This window comes from Rhinolophus sinicus, linkage group LG13, assembly GCF_036562045.2.
Source record: "Rhinolophus sinicus isolate RSC01 linkage group LG13, ASM3656204v1, whole genome shotgun sequence".
In the NCBI taxonomy this organism is placed as follows: domain Eukaryota; kingdom Metazoa; phylum Chordata; class Mammalia; order Chiroptera; family Rhinolophidae; genus Rhinolophus; species Rhinolophus sinicus.
In genome coordinates this window covers 58,352,302-58,374,625 of record NC_133762.1, presented here as the reverse complement: position 1 = coordinate 58,374,625, position 22,324 = coordinate 58,352,302, and the positions used below count along the sequence as shown (strand labels likewise).

General features: G+C 38.5%; 1 protein-coding gene and 1 long non-coding RNA gene across 2 annotated transcripts; one reads left to right on the top strand and one right to left on the bottom strand.

Annotated features, from left to right (window-relative positions):
- Nucleotides 1–9,371: 9,371 nt before the first annotated feature.
- LOC141568131 (uncharacterized) lies at nt 9,372–18,498 on the bottom strand. The gene is made up of 3 exons (XR_012491159.1): nt 17,695–18,498; nt 17,380–17,539; nt 9,372–9,572 (listed from the first exon to the last, which is right to left on the bottom strand). It is a non-coding gene; the product is annotated as an uncharacterized LOC141568131 (long non-coding RNA).
- On the top strand, nt 18,414–20,997 carry NKX2-4 (NK2 homeobox 4). Its single transcript, XM_019717478.2, is given in 3 exon segments — nt 18,414–18,712; nt 18,715–18,993; nt 19,336–20,997. Coding segments are annotated over 3 exon segments (1,071 nt in total). The 5' UTR covers nt 18,414–18,531; the 3' UTR covers nt 19,947–20,997.
- The last annotated feature ends 1,327 nt before the right edge of the window (nt 20,998–22,324 follow it).

Genomic DNA, 22,324 nt, shown 5'->3' with positions numbered 1-22,324 from the left:
AGGGAAGAGGCTGGGAAGAGTGTGATTTTTGATGGGCTAGGAGAGAAGAGACGCCTCCACCCCCAGCCCCCACCTTTTCTGGCCTGTGGGAAGAGTGTGATGTGGCTGGGCTGGGAGAGAGAAGACCCCTCCATCCCCAGCCCCGTCCCTTTCTGGCCTGCCTAGGGCAGGGCAGTTACAACTGCAGAGGCACTCCCAGGCATCAGCAGTAAGCGGCAGATGCAGCTCTGGGCTTTCAGCAGCTCAGAAATCTCCCACCCGCCACACAGACACACACACACACGGAAGAAGTGCCCTAAGACTCAGGAGAACTGGACACAGGGCTGGTGGTGCTACTCTCAGTGTGCATATGTGCAGGCAAGGGCAGAAACTGCACTGACTTTGTAGATACTACCATCCAGACCACTCAGCACCACGCATCAAAATCTGCAGTTCCAACTCCATTTTGAGCACCAGGTGACCGGCTCTGCCTGCACAATACGCAGAGGACTCTTTGGTAGAGCAGAGAACAACCTGGAGATTACTTGATGGGCTTAAGCCAAGACTGGCGCGCTTTTTGTTTTGTTTTGTTTTGTCTTTATATCTTTGATATCTTTGCCTGTGTTGAGTGGGGGTTTTCGGTTGTTTTTATGTGAAGGTATTTGATTTTTTCTTTGTTGTTTTTGTTGTTGTGGTTGGTGACTTGCTTTGCTCTGAAATTGCCCTATATCAGGGACCAGCTTAAGAGGCACATGACTCAACATACCCAGAGGCCAACTCCAGACCAAACCAGAGTACTATCGGGTTTGACCTACAAGTGACACACCAGAGGGAATTCTCTACAGGCACAAGAACCCATAGAGGCCAAACCACATTTAAGTGGTCAACCCTCACGCACCAGAACACCCTGTGGTGGGCAGAGCCAAGTCTCACAACTAATCAGCCTAGGAGTTAACCCCACCTACTCACAAGCGAAGAGCAATTAAAGATCTTCTTTAACAGGACAATATACACAACACAAGTGTCACCTTTGGAGCACACGCAGAGGAGAAGAACGAAGTGGTGCAAGTCAAATGTAAAGGACACATACTACATAAGATAACCCAGCAAGAACTAAGAACTCTAGGGGATCTACCTAATACATCAAGAGACATAGGGTGGCTGAGTGGATAAGAAAGCAAGACCCTTGTATATGCTGTATACAAGAGACTCACCTCAGATCAAAAGACACACACAAGCTGAAAGTGAAGGGTTGGAGTAAGATATTTCATGCAAATGAAAATGAGAAAAAAGCTGAAGTTGCAATACTTACATCAGATAAAATAGACTTTAAAATGAAGAACATATTAAACGACAAAATGGGCACTATATAAAAATAAAGGGATTGATCCAACAAGAGGACATAACCCTAGTAAACATTTATGCACCAAACATAGGAGCACCTAAATATATAAAACAGATATTGACTGACATAAAGACAGAGATCAACAGTAACACTATCATAGTAGGGGACTTCAACACACCTCTGACAACTAGGGACAGGTCTTCCAGACAGAAAATTAATATGGAAACAACAGCCTTAAATGATACATTGAACCACTTGGATTTAATCGATATTTTCAGAGCATTTCACCCCAAAGGTGCAGAATAAACGTTCTTCTCAAGCGCACATGGAATATTTTCCAAGATACACCATATGTTAGGCCACAAAATAAGTCTTGATAAATTTAAGAAAATTGAAATCATACCAATTGTCTTCCCTGACCTCAGTGCTATGAAATTAGAAATGAACTACAGGAAAAAACTGGAAGACACACCAATTCATGGAGGCTGAATAATATGTTACTAAATAATGAGTGGGTCAACCAGGAGATCAAGGAAGAAATGAAAAGATATCTAGAGACAAACGAAAATGAAAACACGACGACCCAAAATCTATGGGATGCTGCAAAAGCAGTCCTAAGAGGAAAATTCATAGCATTGCAGGCCTACCTAAAGAAAAAAGAAACATCACTAATCAACAGTTTATCTTCACACTTAAGGGATCTGGAAAAAGAACAGCAAAATAAGCCCAAAGGGAATACAAGGAAGGAGATAATAAAGATCAGAGCGGAAATAAATGAAATAGAAACCAGAGAAACAATACAAAAGATCAATGAATCCAAGAGTTGGTTATTAGAGAAGATAAACAAAATTGACAAACCTTTAGCGAGACTCATTAAAAAAAAGAGAGGACCCAAATTAATAAAATCAGAAATGGAAGAGGAGAAGTGACAACAGACGTCACAGAAATGCAAAAAAATTTAAGAAATTACTACGAGCAACTATATGCCAACAAATTTGACAATCTGGAAGAAACGGACAATTTTCTAGAGGCGTACAACCTTCCAAGGCTATCTCAAGAAGAAACAGAAAACCTGAATAGACTGATTACCACCAGGGAAATTGAATCAGTAATCAACAGTCTCCCAACAAACAAAAGCCCTGAACCAGATGGCTTTACAGGTGAATTTTACAAAACGTTCAGAAAAGAATTATCACCTATTCTCCTCAAACTCTTCCAAAAAATCCAGGAGGGAAGACTCCCAAACACTTTTTACGAAGCCACTAACACACTGATCCCAAAATCAGACAAAGACACCACAAAAAAAGAAAACTACAGGCCGATATCGCTAATGAATGTAGATGCAAAAATCCTCAACAAAATATTAGTGAACAGAATTCAGCAATACATTAAAAAGATCATACACCACGATCAAGTGGGACTCATCCCTGGTATGCAAGGGTGGTTCAACATCCGCAAATCAATTAATGTGATACACCACATTAATAAAATGAAAAATAAAAATCACATGATCATATCAATAGACACAGAAAAAGCATTTGATAAAATCCAGCATCCGGGGCCGGCCCGGTGGCTCAGGCGGTTAGAGCTCCATGCTCCTAATTCCGAAGGCTGCCGGTTCAATTCCCACATGGGCCAGTGGGCTCTCAACCACAAGGTTGCCAGTTCAACTCCTCGAGTCCCGCAAGGGATGGTGGGCAGCGCCCCCTGCAACTAAGATTGAACATGGCACCTTGAGCTGAGCTGCCGCTGAGCTCCCGGATGACTCAGTTGGTTGGAGTGCATCCTCTCAACCACAAGGTTGCTGGTTCGACTCCTTCAAGGGATGGTGGGCTGTGCCCCCTGCAACTAGAAAACAGCAGCTGGACCTGAAGCTGAGCTGTGCCCTCCACAACTAAGACTGAAAGGACAACAACTTGAAGCTGAATGGCACCCTCCACATGTAAGATTGAAAGGACAACAACTTGACTTGGAAAAAAAAGGCCTGGAAGTACACAGTGTTCCCCAATAGAGTCCTGTTCCCCTTCCCCAATAAAATCCTTAAAAAAAAAAAAAATCCAGAAGCCATTTATAATAAAAACCCTTAAGAAAGTGCGAATAGAGGGATCATATCTTAACATAATAAAGGCCATATATGATAAACCCACAGCTAGCATACTCAATGGGGAAAAGTTAAAATCATTCCCCTTAAGATCAGGAACAAAGCAAGGTTGCCCACTTTCTCCACTTCTATTCAACATAGTGCTGGAAGCTCTAGCCACAGCAATCAGACAAGAAAAAGAAATAAAAGGCATCCAAATCGGGAAGGAGGAAGTAAAATTGTCATTATATGCAGATGACATGATACTGTATATAGAGAACCCTAAAGACTCCACCAAGAAACTATTAGAGCTGATAGACGAATTTAGTAAAGTAGCAGGATACAAAATTAATATTCAGAAATCAGCTGCATTTGTATATACCAATAATAAAACATTAGAAGGAAAAATTAAAAAAACAATCACATTAATAATTGCTCCAAAGACTATAAAATACCTGGGAATAAATTTAACCGAAGAAGTAAAACATCTGTACTCAGAAAATTATAAGACACTGAAGAAATGAAAGAAGATACAAATAGATGGAAACACATACCATGTTCATGGATAGGAAGAATTAATATAGTTAAAATGTCCATACTGCCTAAGGCAATATACAGATTCAATGCAATTCCAATGACATTTTTCACAGAAATAGAACATATAATCCTAAAAATTATATGGGACCACAAAAGACACTGGATAGCCTCAGCAATCTTGAGAAATAAGAACAAAGTGGGAGGTATAACAATACCTGACAACAAATTATACTACAAGGCTACAGTAATCAAAACAGCATGGTGCTGGCATAAAAACAGACACATAGATCAATGGAACAGAATAGAGAGTCCAGAAATAAATCCATGCCTATATGGCCATTTAATCTACGACAATGGAAGCAAGAATGTACGGTGGGGTAAAGACTGTCATTCAATAAATGGTGCTGGGAAACCTGGACAGACACATGCAAAAAAATGAAGCTGGACCACCTCCTTACACTATATACAAAAATAAATTCAAAATAGCTTAAAGACTTAAATGTAAGATCTGAAACCATAAAATTCCTAGAAGAAAATATAGGAAGAAACTTCACAGACATTACCCGGAGTAAGATTTTTACTGATATATGCCCTCGTGCAAGGGAAGTAAGAGAAAAAATAAACATGTGGGATTACATCAAACTAAAAAGTTTTTTCACAGCAAAGGAAACCATGAATAAAACAAAAAGGGATCCTACTGAATGGGAAAAGATATTTGCCAATGATATATCTGATAAGGGGTTAATATCACAAATTTATAAAAAACTCACTCAACTCAACTTCAAAAAAACAAACAACCCAATTAAAAAAGGGGCAGAGGACATGAAGAGACATTTTTCTGAAAAGGACATACAGATGGCAAACAGACATATGAAGAAATGCTCAACCTCACTAACCATCAGAGAAACGCAAATAAAAACCACAATGAGATACCACCTCACCCCAGTCAAAATGGCTATCATCAATAAATCAACAAACAAGTGCTGGTGCGGATGTGGAGAAAAGGGAACTCTTGCTTGTGCACTGTTGGTGGGATTGCAGATTGGTGTAGCCACTATGGAAAACAGTATGGAGGTATCTCAAAAATCTGAAAATGGAACTACCTTATGATCCAGCAATTCCACTCCTAGGTGTCTATCCGGAGAAATCCAAAACTCTAATTCAAAAATCTTTATGCACTCCTATGTTTATTGCAGCACTATACACAATAGCCAAGGAATGGAAACAACCGAAATGCCCATCAGTAGATGACTGGATTAAGAAACAGTGGTACATTTATACAATGGAGTATTACGCAGCCATAAAGAAGAAAGAAATCTTACCATTTCCAACAACATGGATGGACCTAGAGAACATTATGTGAAGTGAAATAAGGCAGACAGAGAAAGACAAATACCATATGATCTCACTTATATGTGGAATCTAAAGGAAAGAGTAAGTGAATGAACTAATCACTAATCAGAAACAGTTTTGGAGACATAGAGGAAAAACTGAGGGCTGCTAGATGTGAGGGAGGTGGGGATAAGCAGGAAGTTGAGGGGATTAGAAAGCAGTCAGTAACCACAAGATGGCCACGGGGTTCTGAAAATTAATTTGGGGAACGTAATAAATAATGTTGTAAAGATTTTGTAGGGTATCCGATGGACACGTGTCCCATTTGGGAGACCACTTCAGGGATGATGTAGATGCCTGATCACTGCACTGTACACCTGAAGCTGAACAATAATGAATGCCAACTATAATTTTATATATATATATGTATATATTTGTATGTATATACTTACAAGAAGCAGAGTACAGCATTAGGAATAGAGACAGTGGAAATGTAATGGTTCTGTGCGATGTCAGAGGGATAGTGGATGGGGGGAGGGGGGTTCACACAGTGTGAGGGATATAAATGATAAACGTCTAAGTATTACTTTGTCTTGTGTACCTGAAACTAATAAAAAAAAATTTAAAAAAAGAGAATGAAATCTTGCCATTTGCAACAACATGAATGGATCTAAACAGTATTACGTTAAGTGAAATAAGTCGAACAAAGAAACATACCATATGATTTCACTTATATGTGTCATATATATATATATAAAAAAAAGACAAAACAAATGAACAAATGAAATAAAACAGAAGCAAACTCATAGGTACAGAGAACAAAGTGATATCAGCCAGAGGGAGTGGGATGGGGGATGGTCGGAAAAGAAGGGGAATGAGAGATACAAAACTTCCAGGTGTAAAATAAGTCATGACGATGTAGTGTACAGCATAGAGAATATAGTCAATATCATAACTGTGTATGGTGACAGATGGTTACTGACTTACGGTGATCACACCGGTACATAAATGTTGAATCACTATGTTGCACACCTGAAACTAATATAATTATTGTATGACAACTATAATTAAAAATAAGTTTAAAAAAAAAGAAACAAAAAAGAATGGAAGAACTGATGTTATCACACTGACTTACTTCCCAAGCAGTTTGTGGGAAGGAATATAGCCACATAGGCAAAAGCTCTCCTTAGCAGGGGGAAGGTGGGGGGCTGTGCCCACCTCTATCGACCCCGTGAATTCTTCTGGTGGTCCCCACTCAGCTGCGCCTGGCTTGGGTTGTTCCTTCCGTGGGGAATCTTACCCGTCATAGGCTGATCAGCCATCCCCTGGGGCCAAACAGAGAGACATGAGGTGTAAGCACAAAGGTGAAGCAAAGTCCCTGAAAGGATTAGTCTCACAGACTCTCCTTTCTTTAGGGATAGGCACGAGGGGACAGATGGTTAGGCTGCTGTGTGACAACAATAGAACGAAGGGAAGGAGTAACAGAAACTAAGGAAGTTTTCCAGAAGGCAAAAATGGTCAGTAGCATCAGTTGTAGCACAGAAGTCAAATAAAAAGTACTGGATGAAAACTATTGGGTTTGATAACAGAGTTTTGGTGGCCATGTTTTATTTTCTCTATACTGACCCTCCCTGTTAGGGATGTTCTATCCAGCTCCTCTTAAATACACACATAGCTTGACTCCAATGGTTCTAGTGGTAACTTCCTATCATGGAACTGTGACCACAGTGGGTGAGCCAATCAGTGCTTTTTAGGGTTAGAGAGGAAGTCACTCTCTAAGGAGGGAACCACAGAATGGGAGGCCCAGAAACTGTTGCAGGCCACTTCTTGCCACATAAAGGAAGTGAAGAAAAACTACAAATATGCACAGACACGTCAGGAGATGAGTGTCCTGATGACATTTGAGTTTCTGGGTCCGTTTGTCCCTGACATCAAGCTGCATGCTTATCCTTCTCTGGTCTATGAGACCAAACCCAATATCACTTAAATAAGTCCCCCTCTTCACACAAACTACTTCAAGTCACGTTCCTGTAATCTGCAACCAAAAATAGCTATGAATAATACAATACAGGTTTAAATGTAAAACAGTGCCCTGAATTTCTACCTGGGACTGTGTGCGTGCATGTGTGTATTAACATATTAATAGAACTAAAACTTCTAAAGGGGATTAAGGGAGAGAGATTAATACATGATAACTCCTAGGTTTCTAGACCTACCTATTCCACCTCTTGAATCTCTCTCAGATCTGTCCTCCATTTCCATGGCTGCTGCTTTAGTTTAAGCCTTCATTCTTGCATGTGTTTTTATAATAGCCTCTTCATTGGATGCTCTGCCACCAATATTAGTATTCCTGACTTCATTCCCTGTACTGATGCTAGTATGGCTCTCCAGAACAAAAATCCAGTCTTGCTCTCTACAGATAAAATCCAAGTTATTTAGCGTGGTATACAAGGCTTTTGATGATCTGGCTCCTACTGAATTTTCCAATCTCACCTTCTACTAACTCCCAGTTTGTATCTTATGCTCCAGTCACATGTGGCCACTTGCCCTTTCCTGCACACGCCGTGCTTTCTTGGGCTTGGCACATGGTAGACATTCAGTAAATGTTCATTCACTTGAATTACTTCTGTGCATTTGAACTTGCTCTTCCATCTGGAATACGTTTTCCATCTTCTAACTCCCTGATTTATAAAATTCATCCGTATCACTTCAACTAGGTTATCTTTCTTGATGCTCCACATCCCACATCCTCTCCTCAGACTGGGTTAGGGGCCCCTCCTTCGCACTTCCACAGTTCCTCATGCTACTATAGCAACTTTTTAAAATAAATGGTAAATGTTAGCTCACTTATCTCTCTTTTCTTCCTCCTTCCTTGCTCCCACCAGGTGTGTGTGTGGGGGGGCGGGGGGCTTCATTGAGGACAGAGCCTGTCTTGTCTCTCTGTATCTATAGCTTGGCATGTGGTGGACAGTCCACAAATGTTTATTGGATGAGGGATTGAGTGGATAGAGCACATATTCATGTTGATGTTTTCTCCAAGGACTAAAAGCCACTCCATCTCTAGACACAGATTCTGCAGTGGTTAGTTTAGCAGTCAAACAATACTGGAATAAACTTATATGCAAAATATTGTGCTAGTTGCAGAGGTGTCCTTCAGTAACATACAGTATGTTAAACATTGAAGAGTTCCCATTAGGATTTTCCAAGACATAACCTTCAAGATGTTTCTATCTTGGCATAGAACTTTCAAAAGCAAATTATCTGCCTGAGAAACTTTTCTGTTTGGTTGATTCCAGAATTATCCAGTTGATTTTCTTCCAAAAGAGAAAGGTTCTTCCTTTATGCCTGAAGATTCATCTTTTCCCAAAAGGGAGGGGTTGTAGAATGTCATGGGACAAGAGGACATTAAGTGAAGGGGAGGTGTCGGGATGGTGAGGAGAGGACTCAGTCCTCAAAGGAATAAATCTTTCTCTGCACAACTCCAGATCCATTACTATATTAGCAATACTTCTTAGCTAACTCCTTTGACATATTGTGGGGCACCAACTTCTGCAATAAAACATGGTATTTTAGGAAATATGTCCTTTTGTTGTTCTCAGAAAAAAAGCAGTGAGAGCAAAAGAAAGGAACAATAAACAAACATTTTATGGAACAGCAATCATAGGTGATTTCATCTATTACTGAAACCTATTTAATATAACCTTCACAGTTTTACAGATGAGAAAACAGAGATTCTGAAAGGTGAAGTAAAATTTACCTCAAATATATAGTGATGGGAGAACTGACTTTGGGTGGTGAACACATAATGCGATATATAGATGATATATTATAGAATTGAACACTTGAAACCTATGTAGTTTTGTTGACCATTGTCACCCCAATAAATTTTAATTAGAAAAAATAAAATTTGCCACCAAATAACAAATGCTTAGTACAAAAAAAAAAAAAAACCCCAGTAATTTTTATGTTGGTTATATATTGAAATATTTTAATATACTGGGTTAAAGTATATTTTTATTTATTTTCACTTTTTTTTTAAATTTGTCTAATGTAGCCACTAGAGATTTATTTTTATTTTTATTGGAGAATATTGGGTAACAGTGTGTTTCTCCAGGGCCCATCAGCTCCAAGTCATTGTCCTTCAATCTAGTTGTGGAGGGCACAGCTTAGCTCCAAGTCCAATCGCCGTTTTCAATCTTCAGTTGCAGGGGGCACAGTCCACCATCCTATGTGGGAATCGAGCCGGCAACCCTGTTGTTCAGAGATCACGCTCTAACCAACTGAGCCATCTGGCCACCCCTAGAAAATTTTAAATTACATATGTGACTCAATTGTATTTCTACTGAACAGCATTGCTCTACATACTTCCACGTGAGTTTGAATTGTTTTGCAAGAAGCTTCTATTTATTACTTCAATAATTTTAATATTGAGCTGATATCTATAATTAATGTCTATGATATACAAATGAAAATATTTATATTCATTATGACCTGAGAAATTATAGTTTCTCTAAGGAAATTATTTTACTACTGTAGTAAGTATAGGAAAGAAACATCTTTTAATTTTACTTATTGCCACTTGAAACTTCCAAACTTTCTGATGTCTCTATAAAGAAAATGTATGCAAAACAAATATCCAGTTGAATAGTAAGTTTGTAAACTTTGTCTAGATAACCATCAGAATAGTCTAACAATGTAACAATAGTTTCATTAACAGTAACTACTTAAATACCCCTTAAATCCTGATTTATCAACTTTGTAGAGATGCAGGAAAGCAGTACATATAAACAATTTTGGGATCTCCTTCCCACTCCTTTTCAGAATATTTTTGTCACTTGAATTCACTGTCAATGTCGATCACACTTTAAATTCTCTTCTATTGTAACTATTAAATGAGATACACACCTAAAGCTCATGAATGTTCCTAGTACATTAGTAAAAGATTAATAAATGTTTGCAGGTTTTAGGATTTTAGCCTTATCTCCATATTACAAATGGAATATGTTCTAAAAAGTTCATTACTAAGTCAATTATTTAGAACCTGGCATGCATTTTCAGATAGATAGATGACAGATGAAAAGAAATATTCATATACATTCACATGCATATATATACACACATACACGATTTTAAATAATACATAAAGTAATACACATACATACAATTTTCAAGATCAGGATATAGATGCCAAGAATAAATTTATTCTCTCTGGTATCAGAGGGGCTCCCTTCCCAATTTTCTAAAGCACTTAGGATACTCTGAAGCATATAATAATCACTCGATAATCAATTCTTGGTTCATACAATTGTATGTGTTCATTCCAGGTCTTTTTGTTCTGGAGGTTTTTTATATGAAAAGGAGAAAACACAAGTAGGATAACATAATCTTTTTATATTACCGTGTTCCCCTGAAAATAAGACCTAGCTGGACAATCAGCTCTAATGTATCTTTTTGGGGCAGAAATTAACATAAAACCCAATCTTATTTTATTATAAGACCGGGTATAATATAAGATGGTCTTATACAAGACCGGGTCTTAGATTAACTTTTGCTCCAAAAGACGCATTAGAGCTGATTGTCCGACTAGATCTTATTTTCAGGGAAACAGGGTAGGTTGGTGCAAAAGTAATTGCGGTTTAAAAGGTTAAAAATAATTGCAAAAACCACAATTACTTTGCACCAACCTATTTAGAGAGTTTTATGGGAAGGGACTAAACTTATAATTTGGCATCAAAGGACTGAACAAGTACTAATACCTGCAAATTACAGTGACATATTTAGCCTCAGTATAAGAACTTTCTAATAGTTTAGACTGCAGAATAATGTGGCATTTATGAAGTCTTTGAAATGTATGCTGTTTTCATTCCTGGAATCAGCAGGCTACATACCTGGACGCTATTATTTTGCTCCCACCCCCAGAATTACCTTAATCGAGCTGATTTGGTGTTAGGTCTCAAGTTTTTGAGGAATGGCCACTATAATGAGCCAACTTTAGGAAATAACTTCATCTGCTATAAAACTATTGCGAAGTTTACATTCAGTCCTCACTATGTGAAGCCCCCCAACCCACCATGAGAAATTTCTTTTAGAGCCAAGTGTTAGGAAATGCTTCTTTCCCTGAGGAATCAGGGTTTTTTTTCCTTCCTAAAAATAAGGAAAGTGTTCAACAGTTTTCAATTGACCATTAGGAAGCTTAGAACTAATTTGAGGTTCATCTATAGCAATTTGGTAGGCTTTGTGGTCTGTATAGTTGATGTTTTGTTAACCCATATCTTAACTTCCTACTCTTTTAATAAAATCTTTATTTATGAGGTCCTGATTCTTACTAAATGTTTAATGTCCACACATATATTTATTTATAAACTGCTGTATATCCTTTATGGATCAAGTTAGAGGAAGAACAAATGTATAATTAAGCTATTCTTTTTTGCTTCACATATGCGTAATTATTTCCTCATGAGTCTCTATTTCAAAATATCTATGTGAGATACAACTTACTTGCTTGAACACAGGAAATGTGGCAGTTGCTACGTAGAAAACTAAAGACAATTCATGATTAGACTTTCTTAGGTATCGAAAGTGTTTGATTTTCATGAGTATTTATCTATATTCATTTATTGCCTGTGCAGTTCAAAGCAACCACATATGGCATATTGAATATTCAGAACGTTCTCCATTTCTCTTTTGAAACGGGTATAAGAATTGACACTCCAGTTTGTTCATTTAAGACCCATGACCAAATAATTTCTTTATGCCACATAATTTTTTTTTTTTTTTTTTGTCATGAGCAAAGCACTTAAGCAACACTTGTACCTACTAAACATGGGTTTTCTGTTAAAATGATTTCAGAGGGCACTGGAAATCCCAGATTTCTTTTTGATCCTCTAGTGTCTTTAGAAAGCAATTCCTGAACCACATTTCCACCACCCTTTTAATCTCTGGAAACTGTTGATAAGAGCTGTATCAAGGCAGTCTGCCATCAATTATGTTCACAATGGTAGCTCAATCATATATGCATTATCACTGATTATCTAAAGAAATACTTCATTAAAGAGAATCAATTCTAGAAGAAATCATCATACATACCAGACTATTTATAGAAAAACAAAATTTAATATGTGTAATGATTTTTACTCAGATCTTTCAGAGTACTTTATAAGTTTATAATAGTAAACGTATGAAGTATATAATGAACATATTAAAACCATTACCTTGCAAAGTATTCCATTATCTAATTCCGAACAACTTATGCATAACATTCAACCTTAATATACCCTTCACAGTCCAAGATTTACTTATCTCATTAAAGAGTGAACTTTAAACAATCATAAATTCGATTTCAAATCTTTTTTTTTACTGTGTAATTTTTAAAAATATTTCACACATTGAGGTTTTCCATTTATTCTTATGGTTAATTTTTTTAAACTTATTTTGGATATGTATGCTTCTTATTTTGGAAGAGATGATCTCCAAATGGTATATATTATTTCTTCTGTTAGATGATTACATATTTTTTAAGACAGATTGTATACCAATGATAAGCTGCTTTCATTCAAGCTGGTATTGATTTTCTCAAGCAATTCTTATTTCCCCAGCTTGATGTTTTTGGCTCAATTCTAATAGCTTGTAGCTTGTCGCACTTTTGTGAAATTTCCTTTATTTCTAAAAGCAAAAAACCAGTTTGAATTACTATTCCAGTATGACCCTTGCATAATTCCCTATACAGTGACAAGATCAAACTACCTTTGAAATTTAGAACTTCATTTTCAAGAATTTAATAAACACTCGATTTACTGATGAGTCAGATCCCATTATTAGTTTACTTCACAAACTGGATACTTGAAGGGCTAATTAGTAATTTTCAAGTCCATCTGACAGGTTTGTTGTGGTTTAAGACTCATTAGATTTTGTTTTTGTCTTTTTTTTAAGGAAACTTTATGAGGCAACTTTTATCAGTCATGTTCTCCTTATGACACTCAATGTCTGTATAAAGTGGACTAATGAAGTTATTTCATATTAAGCTTTTTAATGCAAAATATTGAATCAGTAATTAAATTGTTTAAAATCTACCACAACTGATATTCATTTATGAGGTGAACACTAACTAGCCAACTGTTTCAAACACAATTCTCAACCTGAAATGCAGACAGATACATACATATATCTGTCAAATATCTCAACATTAGCAGTACACAGTAGAATAAAGGACAAAATTGTGCAAATTATTCTTTATATTATTATCATAGTTATTTATTTTTAAATATATAATTTATTAATAAATGCAACAAATGATCCATTTATCAAAATGTCAAAAATTGGAGTTTCTCCTTTAAGTGATGAAGTGATGGCAATGAATAACCTAATTAACTGACTCAGGTGTAAAGACTGATACCTCCTTGATAATTACAAATTAATCTGTAAATGTAAGGTAATACATGGAACTTGTAGGAGAGGAAGAGGCTTTACATTAAATTAACTGAACCTCTTAGATTTGGAAAAATTTAGAGCATGTGAAAAATTTATAAAAGTATATATATATATATATATATATATATATATATATATACATATATTTTTTTTTAAAGCTGTAATGTATGTATTCACTCTAATCAGGTATGTGTAGAGATATGGTAGAACCTTAAGAATGACTAGCTCCTCACACAAAATAATAGAAATACGGTTTTGCCTAAAATTCAAAGAATTGTTTTCCTATAAGTCATTTAATGACATTCCAAAACATGTGAAAAATGTCAAAGATATTGCTCAATGGAAATGCCATTATATTCTAAAAAGTTTTAAACTTTCTGTGTAAGCAAGAAAGATAATACAAGTAAACGTGTTCAGAAATAAAAAAAATTATTTCAATATTGCCATTGTTTTCCCATGTCATGTATTTTATTACTCTAAAAAACAATTTTCAAAACAGAAAAATTAAATTTCTAGTTCAAGCTCACAATCCTAGGGTGAGAGAGTTGTAACATAACAGGTAATTTTCATAGTTTTAGGCCTCTGCTATATAGCCTAATATTATTCTTTACCTTGACTGTAAAAACTAGTATTACATCTTGACTCTAGAAAGGGAAGCTTCTAGTTGCTTCTGTCTTATAGGAATCATTTAATTGGACCTCATTATTATGATGACTTCAACAATAATACTGTCTTTAATACCTACCATTCATTTTCACAGTGTACTAATCATGTTAATTTAAAATAAATTCATTGGTCCAAAATGAGAAAACTACTTTCAGTCTACAACATCTGAATCTCAGGAAAGGATGACTTCAGAGTTTTTTTAAATAGGAGTTCAGTTACAAGGAGAGAATTGCATTTTGTGAAGAAAATATAAAAGGATGACTGTGTCACACAGAAATAACAAAATCATATAAATAAAAGTATGAAATTATCATAAGAGAGTCAAAAATAATTGAAATGAAAAAACAAAAAGCTTTTAGGAGGAATAAAAAGACATGAGAACCAGATTTTAGGAACTGGTGAAATTAGCAAAAATTTAAAAAACAAACTTTCTTCTCTATAGCAGTTTTATTTCCTCTTTATAACCTTAAAATTTGCTACAAAACACTACTATCCTGACGTATTTTTTTATTCCTTCCCAAATGCAAAAATGACATTTTAAAGCTACGTCCACAAAATGAAGATTTTATTAATCAAATTATGCAACTATTTTAAACTAATCACAACTGCATCAAGTCTCTCATTTCATCAAGCAGAAAGTTGTATTTTCAAACACAGTTTGTTTTTATAAAGAAATTTGTTACACATTAGAAATCTGTTTGCCACCCTAGAAAAACGGTATTTCCCATAAGTACTGGCTGGATATGTTAGAAGGTTTCTCAACATCTCTCAGGCCCCTTTCTCTGAGTTTCTGTCTGACAACAGCAAATCCCAAATCTAGGGAAGGCTCCTACTTCAGAATTTTTCTGCCAAATATCTTTGGCCCTAAGGTTAACTAACACATCAGAAATTTTTAACAAATACCACATTTTCTGATTGAGAGCCAAGAAATTTTACTGAATCTCTTTGTCTAGGAAAATTTTCTGTATCTGCCACCGCCCATTTATTAAGTTTTCAAAGCTAAGTGTGCTATGTAAACTACAAAAGCCTAAACTATGAAAAAAGCAAGGTACCAAACCACGTAGAATATGCTACCCGTAGTGTGTAAAATGGTAGTATTCTTCCAGATGTATATCCATCCCAGAAGAAACAGGTAATGATGCCTCTGAGGAGGGAAATTGGGAGGATAGAAGATGGAATGGGAGGGACATCTCTTTTCTCTGTATTCTGTATTTCTTTTGGTAGTAGTAGTAGTTGCTTTTTATTTATTTATTTATGCATATTTATTTATTTATTTATTTATTTGCTAAGTGGCAGTACTGCTTTTAAGAAAACATTCCTTAGGAATACATTTCCTGTGAAATCCAATTTAGTCAATAGTATAAATTTCCATACATAATTTAGGCAGACAATAATCAGATAAAATTAATTTAAATGTAATGAAAAGCTTTAATGAAATATCAGTTGAATTATTTTAATCTGTATCTGTACATAAATGTACATAGGCATCCTCCAGACTACATCTGTGTTCAGAATCATCTGCACACATCCAAATAGTGTTTCCAACATGGAAAAAGATAATTTTCAGAATGAAACCCAAATAATTGATAGGGAGAAATTGTTGAAGGTTGTGGATTTTTTTTTTTTTTCCAGAACTGCCCACCCACAGTGAAGGAGTACTATTTAGGGTATCAAGTTCCCAAGCAGTTAGAAAGTGACTCTCTGGAGAGCCTCCAGATATGATAAAATGCTATTTTATTTAAAGATGGGAGCCTTCTAGATGTAAATGCACCGGTAGCAGGACCAAATACAGTTGAAAAACAAAATAAGCAACGACTTGATGTGAACTGCTACCTCGAAGTTGTAAAAAAAAAAAAAATTATATGAGATGAAATGTATAGCCTGAAAACACAGTAAATAATAATAGTCTGGGGGGGAAAACTATATTTTTCAATTTGGATAACTAATTTTGAAATATGATAAACATATTTTCAATTTGGATAACTAATTGACATGAAGATTATGATAATGGGTTTCATTTCTGAAACATGTTTGAACTTGAAAAATGTAATGGTTTGTAAGTGACTTTTATATCCACAGATATTATAACAACTATTTTTACTTACCCTGTTATCTCTGAGGAAAGTTTGAAATGAAAGATTTTCTAGTATTTTTTTTATTTAAGCTAACACAAGTAAATAATACAATTTGAATTAACCCAAAACTTAGAAGCCAAACTACTGTTTTCAGGATTCCAGCAACTACTTAAATACATTTGTAAATGCTTCTTTGTGTATTACTAATATAAAAAAATAAGTAGGCAGTTCCAGTGCAGGTGAGAATGAAGAACTAACTAGCCCGCCTGTTTCAAGCTCAGGAAAGACCTGTAAAAGTAACATCATGTTAAAATTGTAGCAATACTAATCTTGCTAAGTCAATAAATGATGTTTGCAAACAATTCACATAATCTTGTTTTGTTCTTTTAGTATTCTAAAATTCAACTCTACACACTTGCCATGTTGATACGTTCTTCCCATAGGTGACCATATTAGTCCCACCCCCACACCCCAAGGGTAGATTCTTTGCAAAAGTACACTGAAATGAACAAAACAATGGTTAAAACAATAAGAACAAAATCACGGAGGACATTCCAACCAAAGGACTGAAACCAAGCAGGAAATGGAATAGGTAACATTGTCTTGCCTTCAAGACATGTACTGTTAGGTTAAACTGAAATGACTTGTACACATCCTTTCCTTCTTTTTAAATAAAATCTTGCTTTAGAAAGCAGTTTCCTTGTTTTTCTTCTCTTGCCCAGTCTCCAGAAAAAGTTAAAAACTCTATCTTCATTTCCCCTTTATCATTTTTTTAACTGTAAGTTTGTTTTAAAATTTTAGTTAATATGCTTTGCACACTTCTTTTGTCTTATTCTTTGTCACGTTCAGCATTTGGTGGAGAGATCACAATGTCTAAATTCTTCTTGGCTATGCAGGTAAATTTGCAAATTGATAACATTTTTTATAAATCAATTTACCATTTTCACCTGATTTCTGCATCCACTTCATATTCCTTCCTTGAACAGATTATATTTTTCCAACAACAAAAGACCCATTTTGAACAACCAGAAATATCTGTATTTTCGGGTTTTTTTTTCCTTTCTCTTCTCTTTTACCATGGTTATGATAGAATAACTCCTAAATTGGATGAGAGAGAGAGAGAGAGAGAGGAGGAAAAGAAAGTGTAAAGAATTTTGCAGGTGCAAATTGAAAAGTAACATTCTAGCAAATAAAAATTACCCTCTTTCCCTTAACCAATCTCCATCCCCACAGAGTAAAAGCAGAATACTTACAGGTTAGCATCTGTGTATTTGTGAGTGTCTCTCTGCGTGAGTTTTCTATCTTCTTTGGATGTGGATACTTTGAGCTAATTTGGAAGTGCCCGTTTGGTTGCCCACAAAACGATGCTTAAGGGTCTAAAGATGCATAAATTAGGAACCCTACAATGGCAGAGGACGGTCATTGTACCTCTTCTCTTTATGCGCTCTTATGGTGGGACCCAAGAGCCGTTTCTTTCTTTCTTTTTTTTAACACTTTAGATGATCAAGCGAGTGAGGAGCTGGTAACTGGAGAGGAGGAAGCGAGCCCTGCACGCTCTCCCCCTTTACCCCCCAATTTAGCACCACATCTCCCCTCTACAATTATACTGGACTTTGTTACTAAGTCACTTTAGGAAAATGGGAGTTTGGATGGGGAGAAGCTCCGAGTCCTTCACTTGAAGCCTAGACGCGGCCTTGGAGTTTCTGTTTCTGGTGCTCGAGGATTGGGGTAACTGCCTCGGACAGAGGCAGGAAGGATGGAGAAAGCAAAGGCGGGGGGTGGGGTGTGATTGTTCAAAACAATCCAACTGCCCCCGTTACCATTTTTGCCTCCGTTATGGGGAGGAGGGCGAGAGAAAAAGAAGTCAATGACCATTGTTTGCTCGTTTAGGATGTTGCTCCGCCCCCCGAGTCTGTCGTAAACCTGGCGCCGGACTAAAACAAACCCCAGATCCACAGCCCTGGGGGCTCGCCGCGCCTCCGAGTCCTCCTCACAGGCGTTGCGGCCGCGGTCGAGGAGGCGGTGACGAGCGGCCGCCGCGTCCGGCCTGTGCCCGCCCCGGGCCCCCCTACCTGGCAGTCCGCCGCGCCATGTCGTTGAGCCCCAAGCACACGACGCCCTTCTCCGTGTCCGACATCCTGAGCCCCATCGAGGAGACCTACAAAAAGTTCGGCGGCGGCGCTATGGACGGCGCGCCGCCCGGCCTGGGGGCGTCCCTGGGCGCCGCCGCCGCCGCCGCTTACCGCGCGCCGCCGCCCGGCCCTTCCTCGCAGGGGCGCCCGCGGCGGGCACGCAGCCGCCGCACACCATGGCGGGGCACAACGCGGCGGCGGCGGCGGCAGCGGCGGCGGCGGCGGCGGCGGCGGCGGCCGCCACCTACCACATGCCCCCGGGCGTCTCGCAGTTCCCGCACAGCGCCATGGGCAGCTACTGCAACGGCGGCCTGGCCAACATGGGCGACCTGCCGGCCTACACAGACGGCATGCGGGGCGGCACGGCCGCCGCGGCCACCGGCTGGTACAGCGCCAACCCGGACCCGCGCTACTCCTCAAGTGAGCGGGGCCAGGAGCGCGGGGCCGAGGGCAGGAGGAACCCGAGGCTCCTCCCGTGACGGCGCGGGGGCGGCTTGCTGGAACCCCGTTTTGGGGCGCGCGCGGGGCGTCCTGGGACGCGACTGCGACTGGGTGGAGGGTCCCGGGTCCCGGGACCCGGCTGGGGGCGCGCGCGCAGTGCTGGGACCCGGCTGGGGGCGCGCGGTGGGGGTGCTGGAACCCAGCCGCGGTCCCGTCGGCGTCGCAGTCGCCTCGGTGTGAAGCAAACGGGGCGGCGGTGGTGCGAGCGGGCTCCCAGGAGGCTTGGCGTTCACCGGGTTTCCCCTTTGGGCTCCTTCCCAGTTTCCAGGTTCATGGGGCCGTCGGCGGGCGTCAACGTGGCCGGCATGGGGTCGCTGACCGGCATCGCGGACGCCGCGAAGTCGCTGGCGCCGTTGCACACGACGGCGGCGGCGCCGCGAAGAAAGCGCCGCGTGCTCTTCTCGCAAGCGCAGGTCTACGAGCTGGAGCGGCGCTTCAAGCAGCAGAAGTACCTGTCGGCGCCCGAGCGTGAGCACCTGGCCAGCATGATCCACCTGACGCCGACGCAGGTCAAGATCTGGTTCCAGAACCACCGCTACAAGATGAAGCGGCAGGCCAAGGACAAGGCGGCGCAGCAGCTGCAGCAGGAGGGTGGCCTGGCCCCGCCGCCGCCGCCGTCCCCGCGCCGAGTGGCCGTGCCGGTGCTGGTCAAGGACGGCAAGCCGTGCCAGAACGGCGCTGGCACGCCGACGCCCGGACAGGCCGGTCCGCAGCCGTCAGCCCCGACGCCCGCGCCCGAGCTCGAGGAGCTATCGCCCAGCCCGCCCGCGCTGCACGGTCCGGGGGGCGGACTGGCTGCCCTGGACGCAGCCGCTGGGGACTACGGCGGCGGCGTGCTCGGCGCCAACCTGCTCTATGGCAGGACGTGGTGACCGCGCGGATGCCCCGGGGCGGGGTCCTGCCTACCTACCGCCCGTAGGGTTTGCAAAAAACTGCCAGAGTAGATGGGGCAAACGTACCCAAGCTGACTGTTGTGTATACGGCGATCAAAACGAACGGGTCATGGAGAAGGGCAGGCTCTGAACCTCTTTACTGGGGGCGGTAGACAGCAACAGCCCCAGGACCGAACCATGTAACATCATGCCAGGCAGAAGGCTTTGAGGTGGTGATTTCCTTCTTCCAGAAGTTCCAAATTATGCGAAAAGCTAGCTAGCTAAGTCCCCATCTACCGGTACCAAGTTCCAAGCCAAAGCTCTCAGAGTTTTAAACGTTGGAAACTTTGTTGGTGTTTGTAGCTCTAAAAGTCAACCCAGCTTTAACAATGAATCTGTGAAAAGTGGAATTTATCTTGGGAGATTAATTTTCAAAGAGCCCCCCCTTAAGTGCAATTTCATTAATGTTTGATTGGAAGTAAATTGAATTGTAGCTGAAGATGGATCATGCACATAGCAACATTATTGCAGAGGAATTATTGCCATTTAGGTAATAAATATAATAAAAATAATCAAAACTGCTTATATGGATTGACATACCTTTTTAAATTTAATGCTGATTTTAAAATGTTTGATCGTTATTTGGCAAATGAGTGTTTGTATATTACCCTAAAAGAGGATACCCCCCCACCTCACCAAGCAGTTCATTATAAGAAGGGTTGTAAACTAATTTCTATAAGGAATCTGGTCTCCCAAATCAACTGATAAAATACACCCCGTCCTTCTGTAGACATGTTATTTACTCTTTCTAAAGTATTTACTTGTCTGATTTTGAATACCTTGATGATATACTAGAACGAGCAAGCAAAATTGCAAAAACTGACATCAATCTATATTTCAAAGCATGTCAGGAAGAAAGAATAAGGTGATTTATTGAATTGTAATCAGGATGTAAAGAATAAACTAAAATATAATTTTTCATCATATTTAGAACTTAATGGGGGCTGCACACCGATTTGTTGGTGTTTTATTGTACAAATAATGTATTTACTTTTTAATATGCCAATTTATATTTCCTATGTTTCAAATGGATATTTAAATATAACTTAAAAGAAACTTAAGTACTTTTTTTGTGAAAGTCAAGTGGTCATTTCTTTTTCACTAAGTTGTATAGATTTTGTTTTGGTTTGTTGTGACAATACAGCTCAGTTTACTCATGATTTGAAATAGCTGGCATTGGAGTAAAAATACTAAAAGCTAAAGAACGTGAATTTATAAAATTAATGAAAATTAAAGACATAACATGGGTAAAGCGTGATTTATATAAATGATCAAAAGTTGCCAGAGATCCTAAACCTCTTCTACTTTTGAAGTTTTAGAATTACAGTTTGAGGCTGAACCATTTTATTTTACTTACTTTTTGTTGGGTGTTTTTCTGAATGTGTAAAGTGAATCCTTAGGAAGGTGTTTTAGAAATTAAACTTTCATTTTCTCTAAACTGTATTTTATATAGTAAGTAACAATAAACTTCAGACACTTTCACAGAGGAAATAAAAACACTAAAGAAGCAAGGGAATCAACCTTAATTATTAAGGGGCTGTGAATGCATTTTTGAAAAATGAGAACTAATTTTTAAAACATTTTACATAAAAAATAATTTGACCTGAAAAGTTAGTATAAAATGGTGCAATACCTATAGAAAATTCTCCCAATTTGGGTTTTTGCATGTTAATGAATTGACTTTCAAAATTTTAACCAAGCAAGCATAACTATTACTGATGTGCCAAATTTCAAAATGCTTGTTTATATTGAATTAATTCCCTCATAGTGTACCAGAATTCTAAAATTTTATTCTAGAAAACATTCCAAAAATCTTTATAGTTTTATATGTATATACATACATATATATATACACATATATATGTGTGTGTGTGTGTGTGTGTATATATATATATATATATATATATATATATATTTTTTTTTTTTTTTTTTTTTTTTTTTTAACAGCCCAACACTCAACAAGAACAATAATAGCTTATGGACCAAGGGCTCCAAGTAACATAAGAAAATAAATCTTCATGAACAGTTTTTCCCTTTGTAATTATTTCCAGAACAAAGGATCCCTTAGACTAAGTAAACTATCAAAAAGATCATTAAGACGAAACAGCTTTCTTTATACACTATTTTCTGAAAGTATATTTGGTACAGGCATGTCTTTTTTCCTTTCAGCATTCTTTTAAGTAAAGGACCCAAGCCAGAAGTAATTGTTGCAGAGGGCTTAACATTCTATACCCAGAAATTACTGAGTTTATGTGTGCACATCCTGAAATTAGGATAAGGTTTAATTCTTGAAACATGAAAATAAAAAATTTACTATA